The following is a 13,213-nucleotide window of genomic DNA, read 5'->3' as shown; positions in this document are numbered from 1 at the left end:
ACTTTGCATGACACAAGTCATTTTTCCAACAATTGTTTACAGATTATTTAACTTATAATTCACTGTATCACATTTCCAGTGTGTCAGAAGTTTACATACACTAAGTTGACTGTGCCTTTAAACAGCTTGGAAAATTCCAGAAAATTGTCATGGCTTTATAAGCTTTTGATAGGCTAATTGACATAATTTGAGTCAATTGGAGGTGTACCTGTGGATATATTTCAAGGCCTACCTTCAAACTCACTGCCTCTTTGCTTAACATCATGAGAAAATCAAAAGAAATCAGCCAAGACCTCAGAAAAAAATATTGTAGACCTCCAGAAGTCTGGTTCATCCTTGGGAGCAATTTCCAAATGCCGGAAGGTACCACGTTCATCTGTACAAACAATAGTACGCAAGTATAAACACCATGGCACCATGCAGCCGTCATATCGTTCAGATGTGTTCTGTCTGCTAGAGATGAATGTACTTTGGTGCGAAAAGTGCAAATCAATCCCAGAACAACAGCAAGGAGGCCTACAAACCTGACTCCGTTACACCAGCTCTGTCAGGAGGAATGGGCCAAAATTCACCCAACTTATTGTGGGAAGCTTGTGGAAGGCTACCCGGAATGTTTGACCCAAATGAAACAATTTAAAGGCAATGCTACCAAATACTAATTGAGTGTATGTAAACTTCTGACCCAGTGGGAATGTGATGAAATAAATAAAAGTTGAAATAAATAATTCTCTCTACTATTATTCTGACATTTCACATTCTTAAAATATAGTGGTGATCCTAACTGACCTAAGACAGGACATTTTTACAAGGATTAAATGTCAGGAATTGTGAAACTGAGTTTAAATGTATTTGGCTAAAGTGTATGTGAACTTCCGACTTCATCTGTGTGTATATATATATATATATGTGTATGTATATATATATATATACACACATGCACACTTACCCCAGTGCCTGTGTGTGTATATATATATATATATATATATATATATATATGCACACTTACCCCAGTGCCTGTGTGTGTATATATATATATATATATATATATATATATATATATATATATATATATATATATATATATATATATATATATATATATATATATATATATATATATATATATATATATATGCACACTTACCCCAGTGCCTGTGTGTGTATATATATATATATATATATATATATATGCACACTTACCCCAGTGCCTGTGTGTGTGTATATATATATATATATATATATATATATATATATATATGCACACTTACCCCAGTGCCTGTGTTTCTATCTCTGTAACACACAGCGTTGATGTCTGATGGTGCTCCCTGGTCATGAGTTATTTGGGCTGTGATTTTGAGAATATGGAGACATGCCGAATAACATGTTTGCACACATCCGTGCTCTCTAAGCCTAACTGTGGGATGTCCCCTGGAGACTCATTGCTGTTGTTCGAGTGTCACTTGACCATGGAGGGGTTAGAATGACTGATAAAATCCTCAGGTTTCTTCAAAGCCACTAAGGACAAAGAGTTATCTGTGTGATGTGGATGCGTTTCAGAGGGCTTTGATGGGTGAAGATCCCAAGCTACAAAAATACCACGGCACCGCCCTGAATGTCTATGGTTGAACCATACTGTATGGAGTCGAACCGCACGGAGTCTCTGTGTATTGAATTTCTTTCTTCAACGTTCACCGTCTTCAACAATCCTTAGCCTGGTCCCAGATCTGTTTGTGCTTTTGCGTGATCCATTGTCATTGGCAAGCTGAACATGACAATTCCATTAGGAGTTGGCAGGAGAGCAGAAACAAACTGGCACCTAGGCTAAGAGGATGACCGTCCTGCCACTCGGGAGCGGGACTAGAATGACAATGCAGGATTCAGATGAAGGGTGGGGAAGGAGAGCGGGAGGAAGGCAAGAGAGGGGACATTTTGTCTCACCTTAGCGTAAGTAGCCAAACTGCTGATGGCAGGACAAAATATCAGACCTTTATGTCTTGTGTGTGCACACAGACTCGCAGCATATGCATATACTTGAGACACACACACACACCTGTCTCTTTGTCTGCACATCTCTCATTAGTCTATCTGAGCTGAAACAACGGGGCTGAATCTGCACCTCAGTCGTCTGAGCAGTTAGCCCTGAGAGTGACGGTCTAGGGTGGCAGTGGGTCTCACACACACATACGCGTGCGCGCTGGACTCTGTAGAAAGCTGCAGTACAGAGGCACCTCGGAGGGTCTCCACGGTGTGCCCCTCTCTCCACTGATGAGCCAGATGCAGTCTGACTACTCACCAGCCATTTATAGCGAGGGGATCCGGTTGGCTTCGTTTCCTGTCCATTAGCTAAGCAGATTGCAAATCCCATATACTTACTGTGTCTCAAAATACCACATGCTCTCCTTGTGTATGACTCACTCAGCCACCAAGGGAGATGTTTTTTTTTTATGTGTGATATCGCTGAACGTTTTTGACAGATTTTCACTCGCCAGTTGCATGTGTTTTTTTTGTATTTTGTATATAGAGGTGAGAAGGTAGCCAGGTAAATGTGAAAATGTTATGTCACCATGTTGTCAATCGTGCTGTGCTATAATGTCTGTGACGCAAACTGATGTCGTCAACAGGCCACCTTCTGAGTATCGACGTGTGTGTGTGTGTGTGTAATCATGTTGTCACCTTGTTGGTCTAACTCTCTCTTGTTTTTCAGCCCAGAATGTGACGGTGGATGAGATTCTCTCTGCCTACAGACAGGCCTGCGTGAAACTCAACTGTAAACCCATCCCCAAAGTGCTTAAACAGATGCAGGTAAACTTGAATGAAATACACTTACACACACACACACACACACACACAGAGATATAGAGCTCATATCCAAAGAAGAAACCCACTCAGGTTAGCCTGAACAAAATGTAGGCTTTTAATAGTTTGTGGATCCACAGGAACACACACTGACACATTCTCCATGCCACTATTTCAGTAGCCTAATAACAGCACTGAAACACTAGACTTAATTCAGGCTTTCTTAGCTTTTAGTCTTGTCGTGGAGCTGGATTAAGCCTGTATCTGGACTTTTAAATCCCCAACGCCATCACCACCTCATCAAAATCTGGTACCAGAGGAAACCCTCTCTCACCCTGGCACCCAATCAAACACCACCTGACCTCAAACCACCCTGCTGGGGCAGCTCACTCACACCCACCGTGGGGATTGTCATGGAGCTAGCTGGGCTTTGCTGACAGCAGCAGGGGGATTTATGTGCTGTGTCTGTCTGGTTTGTTGATGTTTGTTGTTTTCCGTTTGCTCGGTCTTGTGCTCTAATCCCTAATAAAAAGTAGCTCCTGGGGTCTGATAGGGAATGCCTCGACTCCGTTTTCTTTTTTAAAATACCGGTGCCGTGTGTGTGTGTGTCCACACATTAACGTGTTAATGCAAGAGTGGGCATTGTTTGTTTTTCTTTCAGTTGAAAGCCTGTTATGTAGACACTTTGTCTTGGCAACAGGTATGAATGGAGAAACCCGTGAAAGGCCTTTTTCACCTCAAGTGTCTGGGCAGAACAAGGGGAGGGCTCATGGCTGTTTGTACTGGGCTTATCGCTGTCGTTCTACGGTCCAGTAGTCTTCCTTTCCGTTCGCGTGAGAGGTCGACCAATGCCGCATTGATACCATGATGTTTGCTTGTGAAGAACGAGAGAGAAAATGGACAAAAATGCAATCACAGATGGAATGGAAGGGCAGATGGAAATGAAGAAGCCAGACCGAGGCACAGCCATAAGTAGCATAAGAGAGTGTGTGTGTGTGTGTGTGTGTCTCCTACTGTAAGTTGCCACGGTTTCCTGTCCAGCGACCACACACTCCAGCATGTCTCTGTCTGCTGTGCCGTGTCATTGGAAAGTTTGAGTGTTTGCGGAAGTGCTTGGTTAAATAAAGGTTCAATTTATTTATATATTTTAAAAAACATATATTTACTCTTCAAGACCCACCCCAGAACTCTTTCCGCCCATCCACCTTCCCTTAACACACTCGCGCATACACTCACACATGCACACAGACATTCTCAAACACACACCTTTGCACAGTACACACACACACATGCATAAGCTAAAGCAGCCTACTGTTAACATTCTATCTGGTCAATAGCCTTCTGTTGGTGGTCAATACACACCCTGTTGCTTGCGTACAGAAGTATGGGCGTGTTTTTTTTATTTTTTAAATACCCACTGTAGCTTCCTGAAGTCTCCTGAGCAGGTTTGTCTTTCTCTGTTATGTGTCTCGTCTTAGGAAGACAATGGGCGTCAGGGTGTGTGCGTGTGGGATGGCGGTTTAAATCTGCAGTTGTGTGAGGATGAGCTCATAGGGAAGAGTCAGAGGGTGAGTGACAGAAGGGGCCGGCAGCGGGATGGCGAGTGCAGCTACACGTGATCAAGTGTTGTCGTATTTGTCACATGCGCCGAATACAGCAGGTGTAGACCTTACCGTGAAATGCTTACTGACAAGCCCTTATCACTGTTGAATGTTTGTGGTTCGCAAACACACACACACGTACTGTGCAAACACACATGTTCTCGTGGAAGAATTGCCTCCCTTTCCTTCTCTCTCAACCCCTTGTACTGTCTGTCGCCTGTCTACCCCTCCTGCACCTCTCTACCTCGCGCATTCCTCGCAAGAAAAACCTTTCTCAATCCGCCTCCTCTCTCTCGTGTGTGTGTGTGTGACGGAGGCTCAGGGAATCTCCCGTCACCCCACTCAGGCGGTGTTTAGTCATTGGTGAGAGAGAGGGTGACATCGCGCACACTTGTGGAAAGACTCATCACTGTGCTAAGCTGGCCTTCTGCTCGTGCCTTAAATAAAGCCCGGGTAACTTTCCACTGTGGGGTTAGCAGCCAGTGAATACAGCGTCGTCAGTGTGTTGGCTGCTGGTCTGCTCTGATCCACGGCCCGGTTTTTCTGCTTAGTCATCCTTGAAAGAAACGGCTGTATAAACATACCCGCCCCCACAAAAAATGGCTGCCAAGAAAGATGTGTTTTGTTTTTTTCCCCCCCTTTTTAAATACACTTTTTATTTAGTGTGTACTGTGCACGTGGTGTCCGGCCAGGGGCCTACAGGTTACCTACATTAAGTGTGTGTGTGTGTGTGTGTGTTTAAGGGGCTCTAGCCTATTTCAGCGTATGTGTGTGGAATACCTGAGCCTCAGTAGCCCCAACCAGAGCCCCTGGGCTTAGACGCTTGGCAGCACTGTGTCACATTTCTGTCTCCGCTGCTCCCCGTCGGCACGAGGACATTCAATCTCCCCCTCTGTCACACATGCACAACTATAGATGTGTACGCCCATGTGCACACACGCACAACTATAGATGTGTACGCACATGTGCACACACGCACATCTATAGATGTGTACGCACATGTGCACACACGCTCAAGAATACGCACACTCATAAGGCCACAGATGTTCACTTTGGCGTGCTCGTGACTCATTCAGGTGTATAGGACTACTCATTATTCAGGGACAGACATACCTGCGGCCACACAGTCCTATTGTATCCTATTGTGGAGGCCTGTGCAGTGCCGTATCGTGTTCCCTTTCCGTAGTTTCTCGCTCGCCCCTCTCAGAGACACACGCGCGCACACACACAATCACCCCAGGTAGAAGAGTGGAGGACCTGCCAATCCCAGAACGCCATGGAGGGTCACACACCATCAGCCCCAGAAAGTCGCTCACTCAGATGAATGTATCTGTACCTGAATGGGTGACACACACACACACACTATGCAGTACCTCAGTGGGTCTTACACGCACTCTCACATACCTGAATAGGTCTGTCTTTCCTCTCACACTGTCACATTCACATCCATCTGCTGTAGGCTTCTGGCAACATGGTATATTGTGCTAATGGCTGTGTATTCTTCATGGCAAGTGACTAAACCAGCTGTAGTTTAAAGTACAATGAGTTTTTAATTTTCTCCAGAAGGGTGTGTTTGCCTGGGCTGAAGTGTCTGTCAGTATCGCCTGCAGACAGTCAAAACCACCTGAAGGCTATAGGGCCAGGGGACTATTTACTTTGGTCTGTTTTTCTGCTGTCTGTAGTTTCTCACACTCTGTCTGGCTGGCTGGGCTGTATTCAGGTCCTAGCAGAGCTTCAGAGCCTTGATCCATTCTTAGCTATCTATCGCTGCTGATCTTGGACAGACTTAGCTGTATTTCTCATCTGCAATTTTTAAGTATTGACCGTAACCTGGCCCTAATGTTGCTCTTGGTTGTGTAGATCACATACCCTGAAAATACACTTCGGTGTACTTTGCTTTTGATATGAGGAATTAGGTCTGTTTAGCTACTGTTATCAGCGGTGACTATCTGACAAGCAGCCCCCCCCCCTTTGAATGCAGCGGCGTTATGACACTAACTGTGAATAGAATAGAATTGGTTGCTGTGGAGTGAGGACACTTGCGTCACGTAAACAGACTTGTGGGTCGTATAGAGATGTGATTGAGGGCAATACCCGCCACGGGCCTCTCTAACACACTGTAATCACAATGTGTCCAGCTCAGGTTTCATGGACCTGCTACATTTTAGATGGCACTATTTCCCTTTGATTTCGTGCATCTTATTGGCACAAAATGGTTGCCGTGCGTCAGCCAGGTGTGTGTGTGTGTGTGTGTGTGTGTGTGTGTGTGTGTGTGTGTAACAACACACACACTGAGTTTGAACGGGAAGAGTCAACCTTTACCTATGTAGGGATCTGGGACGTTCAACAGATAAAATGCTGGATATTATTATTGGCCATCCTACTATGACACTGGTTCAGATAAGAGAAGAAATGCTTTGTCTGCTATTTTCCTGTCTGTTCAGGCAGGTCTTGGCTTGATGTTGTACTCTGCTGACGCAAGAGCGGGCGCACACACACACACACACACACACACTTTAATCCCCATTGAGCAATCGTGTCCTGCCGACCTGTTCTTTGTATCAACGGTTTAGGTCTGTGTACACAGGAGTTGTTTTTTTTTCCCTTTACGTGGGTTCATATTGGTCCACTTTTTATGTGATGAAAGTCAAAGTCTGTCTCTATGGTGACATTGTCCTACTGTGTTGTCTCTCTGAGTGATTGGCTTTGTGTGTCTTACTGAGGGTTGTTCTGTTTCCCTGCGTTTTCTTAGGAGCTGAAAGACCTAACTCACCGAAATGAATGCTTGGACCTTAAAGGTAAGCGTATACTGAATATACACGCACCGCGTACAACAGACACGCGCGCACACAGGTCTGTCTTCAAGGCGTGACCTCTTGTGTCCCTCCAGGTGAGAAGCTGGACTATAAGGCGTGTGAGTCCTTGGAGGAGGTGTTCAAGCGGGTCCAGTTTAAAGTGGTGGACCTGGAGCAGACCAACCTGGATGAAGATGTACGTTTATCCACACCTCTCACTCTCCTTCCCCCTCTTCTCCCTTCCTGGTTTTCCCCTCTCATCTTCCTTTTAAACTTTTTTTACCCTCTTTCCTCTCTTCAACTCCTTTTCCTCGCTCTCATTATTTCCCTCCTCTTATTTCCCTGTCCTCTCGTTCCCCCTGTCTGTTTCCTGTCCCGCTCTCCTCTGGCAGGATGTGCAGTGTCTCCCAGGGTCGCGCGATTACTCTAAGAGCTCTGTGAATGTAAACACCATTAGATGGGGTTGGGTTGAGACGCGGACAGACAGGCGGTCAGACGCAGACAGACCAGGCGGTCAGAACCGGAGCTCTGCTGTAGGCCAGAGGGACACAAACCGACGCTGCCTAGTCTGACCACTTCTTATTTCCTCAAACACACATTTTGTAGGCTTGGCTCCATGTGCTACTCAGTCAAGTGCTGTAAATGCACACACTTTTTGTCCATGCTTGCACAGACTAAACTGTAGACCTATACGTGAGTGCACATTCATGCACGCGGAGAGGACGGTGCATGCCCCCATTTGCTATCCACATAAGCATGTTCATGCATGCAAAGATACACTGACAGTACTAAACAAATACATTGTGTATGAATGCAGGCGCCCCCCCACACTCACTGACTGCCCTGGAAATGTCACGCTGAGCTCCCACACACTCGCTCGTTAAAGACATTCTTTTTTTAGGGGCTCTTTTAGTGGCTCTCTCACGGAGTTTCTCCCCCCACCGCAGGTCATTATAGGGGAGAGAGAGTCGAGTTTAGATGGGGACAGTGGGTTTGTCGGGCTGGCTGTCACTGGCCTGGATGTGGATGACCCTACCTGGGCGACAGAGGGAAAGGGAGCGAAGGAGTGGGTGAATGAGAGGCAGTGGTTGAGACAGAGCCATGGATCAGCCCAGTCTCTCTGTAGTGGGTTGTGTTACCCTTTTCCAGCTGCCTCACTTCATCAGGCTCTCTGTTAATGTGACTTACTGTAGCTACACCAGCCAGCCAGGGGCATCCGTCAGGACTTATTTGTTCAGTTTCTTTACTTTTGGACGGTCGTGGTTCTGGTCGGATAGAACCTGAGGTAACATCGTCTTAGCGCGACTGTTTTGTCTACTTATTTCATTCGAAGACCACGTTTTGTTTGATTTGCGTGAATTAATTCCAAAGGCACGGTATTATTTGCATGAATGATTCCACAGTTTCTAATGATTTCTGGAGGGTTGAGGAAAGGTTCCCTGTGCAGATTGTGCTGTCCTGGCCCCAGTCATGTGCTGATTCCTAGACTGAGGTCAGCATGCAGATTCTGCAGCCAGCCAGATACTTACCCACCGGGCTCATGACTTGACTATTTCTGCTGTTTCAGGCAAATGGGGCCTCTGCCTGTGTGTGTAGATTCCCTTCTACTCACAATGATCACCTGCTCATGAGTATGCTGGGTGTATGTTTCCTGGTTAAAAATCCCAGGCCTTTTGGAGTGTTGATGTCTGAGTAGTAGTGTCAGCTTCTACCATATAGGCCTATTTCTCTATTTTCCTTTGGTCCGTCTCTCGCACCAACCAACCAGTGGTCTCACCCTTGAGGCGGTTGGCCGTTTCCATAGTAGCGGAGGTTGTGCACAACACTGTCGGCCCTTCCTCCCATTTTAAAACGTATGGCAACACTAGTAGGGAATATTTATCTTTCATGATCTTATCTTAGTAGTTGGGATGTAAGGCCAGTGTAAAGTGTGGCCTAACATTTGATCCTCCTCTGTCTCTCCTCTCTTCCTCCCAGGGTGCGTCCGCTCTCTTTGACATGATTGAGTACTATGAGTCGGCCACACACCTCAACATTTCCTTCAACAAGCACATCGGCACCCGCGGCTGGCAGGCCGCAGCCCACATGATGAGAAAGGTGAGAGGTCTTGACCTCTGGGCGGGGGGGGGGGGGGGGGGGGGGTCGTCGAGCGATGAATTTATGGCAAAATAGTACAGGAAGGCACCATTTTATAGTCCAAAATTTAGACTTTTGGGGATTAAGGGTCAGGTGTTTAAATTGTGCAGTATTTAGCCATTAAAATATGCATGTGATGGGCGTTTTTTTTAAAGAACAATGAGTAGAATCCAGCAGCATGTTTAAATTATTGAATGCATTTCGATCGACTGGATTTGCAACGTAGTTTCATTAACACTAAACCCATGTGGGTTTAGAAAGACATCTCCCCTGGGTATGTGTGAGGATGAGACATGCCTGCGGTCTCCACTGAAGCACCCCCTGGGGCTGCAATCGGGCGCTCAGGCATGCAGGAGGTTTAGTGTACGTACACAAGTGTGCTTTTTAGCTTGTGTGTTTGTGTAGCAGATGGGGATATGTGAAACTCAGTCCTCAGCCCCTTGCGCAGTTAAAAGGCCTTTTTCAATAGCGTGACGGGTAGAGACGCTTCAGGAGGACGGTCATGTGTTTACAAGGCAGCGGTCCTGAGTTCCGAGGCCTCTTTGAGCCACATCACAGGGAAGCAGTACTCTCCAAGCAAGCCGCTTGACGTCCTTTGCGTTTGCAGTGGTACTATACATTCCTGGTTGTGTGTATAGGTGTGTCTGGATATGGCTATGCATCATCGCTAGGCTGGGCGTAGCACGTATTTGTTAGAGAATAATGTCTCTTTCCAGTGACAGCAAGGTGTAATGCTCTTAACTGGCGCTGTGACGTGAGTCATCACTATCAGAGCTCCAATTACAGATTACGGGAAGTTCCTGGATTATGGAAGAGAGGTCAGGTCACAGTTAAACCCAGTGGGGGGGGGGGGGGGGTGTTCCCATTCCCAGGGATGCTGGGAGGATTATCCAATATATTTTCCAAAGACATCCTCTGTACAAGTCTGTTTGTGAGCACATAGGTGTTCAGATATAATAATTTGGTGGGCACTTATAATTGTCCTATTTCACAAATGTGTATTATGTGCAAATTAGATTTTTAATTTTTTTTTTGCATATCCCAACTCTCTCTGAGACACCCTTGGAGAATGGGGTCGCGGCCGGGGTCACGGCCAGCGCCACTGGAGGGCACGTTGACATATTTTTTCCCACCATGTCATCTCGGGGAGTCAAACTAGCAACCTTTTGTTTACTGGCCCAATGCGCAAACCGCTAGACTACCTGCCGTCCATATTAGCCACAGCTGACAGTACGTGGGCTGCAGATCGCAGGCCTCCCGAAGGCACAAGCAAAACTGTGTCTGCCGTTATGGGTTAGTATGTCTACACGGAGGAGACCATGTTTTTTTTCTCTCTACCTTTTTGATTGTAAGAAGAATGTGCCAGTGACTCATGATGACGTGGGTATGAGATCTAGAGAATGAGGCTCTTTTCTTTGCGCTCACAATTCATACAAATAAAGTGGTTTTAGGCTGGGTATCTGTAAAGCACTTTGACAACTGCGGATGTGAAAAGGGATTTATAAAATACATTTAACTAGAAATTTTACTGCATGTGTTTTCTGCCCCCAGACGAGCTCTCTGCAGTACCTGGACGCCCGCAACACACCCCTGCTGGATCACTCTGCCCCGTTTGTGGCACGGGCGCTCCGCATCAGCGGCAGTCTTGCTGTGCTGCACCTAGAGAACGCTGGGCTCTCTGGACGACCACTGATGCTGCTGGGTAACGCTGCTGGAAGATGTGTTAACCGAGAAGTTTTTGCCTCCATTTCCTCATCCTTCACTCATTTGCCTCTCCTTCCCTCTCTCTCATCTCTCCCTCTCTCCAGCCACGGCTCTGAAGATGAACATGAACCTACGGGAGCTGTACTTGGCCGATAACAAGCTGAACGGCCTGCAGGACTCTGCCCAGCTGGGCAACCTGCTCAAGTTCAACTGCAACATCCAGATACTGGACCTCCGCAACAACCACATACTGGACTCTGGTAGGGATACAGCTCACTGCTATCATCTCGCTCTCTCTCTCACCTTCTCTATCACGTCATGACAACCTCATAAACCAGTGTTGAGTTTTCCGTCTTGCAGTCCAAAGTACAAAATTAGTGCCTCTCCGTCTCTTGTTTCCTTGTAACAAATCATCTGGACACGTTTTAAAGAACGGAAGAACCGCATTCTCTAACCACAAATGTCATTTGAATCACAAACTAACCCCACGCTCAGCCATTACCCCTAACCTCTTTCTTTCTACCTCTCCCTCTGTGTGGTGCGCAGGTCTGGCCTACGTCTGTGAAGGCCTGAAGGAACAGAGGAAAGGCCTGGTCACTCTGGTGCTCTGGAACAACCAGCTAACACACAACGGCATGGGCTACCTCGCAGCTGCACTGGTAAACACACACGCCACAAAATGAGATGCAGCCATGGGGTTGAGGAAACTGTGGTTTGCGTGTGCTCCCTGGACTCTGCTGATTTAAGCAGTCCTGTGTTTTTGTGTCTGGAGCCGGCCTCACATCTCTCCCACAGAAACGATGTATAAAACAGACAAGGAATCCCTATGGGTTCCCTGTGGAACCATAGACATGCGTTGGCAGTTACATTGGACACCATTCTGTACATGAGGTTCATAACACTGCAAGTTGTACAGTTAATTGAACTCGCTCGGAAGAATCCCACTCGTATGGCTAATGTGACTGATGTCGAGTCAAGTTTTACTTCCAGTGATATCAGCAACTGTGCAATGTAACTCCTTGGTGTGTCCTTTCCCTCCCACTGCTATCGCCCCCTTCCCAGCCTGTCTCTGCTCGTCCTATCAGGACAGAGAAGCTGGGTACAGGCCATTATCACTGATCCGGTTGCCAGGAGAACTGGGCCTAGCTTTGAAGGCCCAGTGCAGTCAACATTCCAAGATCGAAACGGCTGCACTGGGCCTGTCTTTTAGCACTGGGCCTTTTTTAGTTAAGCGTGGTGGTGACGTCTAAATCCGGGCCTGTCGGTCAGTGGGAGGGTGGCTCATGCACATAGTAGTGGTGCTCCCAACAGTCCTTTTATCCTTCACATAGAGAATGATACTGTTTTGACCGCGTGGATGACTTAGTCAGCAGGCCTGAGGGAAAGTGTTTTTAGGGCTGGGTGGATGATATTCTGAATATACTGTATATCACCCAACTAGAATGAAGCCTAGTCGGACCCCCAGGTGGACAGGTTTGGTACGACTGATACTTCCTTGTCATATCAAAATACAGAAATGAAATTGCAGCAGCTGCTCTTTAAGAACTGAGGAACCTAGAATGATGTCCCTTTTTAGATGTCCCTTTGTCGGGACGTTGAGGGGTGTTTGGAATACAGAGGCCTTCTGGGAATGTTGGCACATAGACACGAGATTCCGGGTCTTCAGAGAGGCCTGTCGGCTAGCGTTCCCATCACGGACTGGATCTAGTGGTGCAGAACACACGCTCTGGACATTCATCTAACGCTCATGCACGAGATCCCATGACTGCCTCCGCTACATTCTCATAATGGGATAGACATGTACATATAGGCACCACGTACAATACATTTGTTTTTACTGATATATATTTTTTATATATATATATATATATATATATATATATATATATATATATATTATATACTGTATATTAGTATCAGTCAAAATTTGGACACCTACTCATTCTGGGGTTTTTCTTTTATTTGTACTATTTTCTACATTGTAGAATAATAGTGAAGACATCAAAGCTATGAAATAACACATGGAATCATGTAGTAACCAAAGAAGTGTTAAAAAAAAAATCTAAATATATTTTATGTAACCACCCTTTGCCTTGATGACAGCTTTGCACACTCTTGGCATTCTCTCAACCAGCTTCATGAGGTAGTCACCTGGAATGCATTTCAATTAACAGGTATGCC

The 13,213-nt window shown here is 46.2% G+C and overlaps 1 protein-coding gene across 3 annotated transcripts in view; it reads left to right on the top strand.

Annotated features, from left to right (window-relative positions):
- The window catches only part of LOC110507413 (protein phosphatase 1 regulatory subunit 37), a 52,670-nt gene that overhangs the window by 29,166 nt on the left and 10,291 nt on the right, over positions 1-13,213 (top strand). For all 3 annotated transcript variants that reach the window (XM_036965561.1, XM_036965562.1, XM_036965560.1), the window contains 7 exons: positions 2,705-2,802; positions 7,150-7,195; positions 7,288-7,388; positions 9,170-9,289; positions 10,880-11,030; positions 11,137-11,292; positions 11,579-11,691. In XM_036965561.1, the coding sequence (XP_036821456.1) occupies positions 2,705-2,802; positions 7,150-7,195; positions 7,288-7,388; positions 9,170-9,289; positions 10,880-11,030; positions 11,137-11,292; positions 11,579-11,691 (785 nt within the window). The remainder of the gene's footprint in view (positions 1-2,704; positions 2,803-7,149; positions 7,196-7,287; positions 7,389-9,169; positions 9,290-10,879; positions 11,031-11,136; positions 11,293-11,578; positions 11,692-13,213) is intronic.

This window comes from Oncorhynchus mykiss, chromosome 27 (assembly GCF_013265735.2).
Source record: "Oncorhynchus mykiss isolate Arlee chromosome 27, USDA_OmykA_1.1, whole genome shotgun sequence".
NCBI lineage: Eukaryota > Metazoa > Chordata > Actinopteri > Salmoniformes > Salmonidae > Oncorhynchus > Oncorhynchus mykiss.
This window is presented reverse-complemented; position numbering and strand designations above follow the sequence as displayed.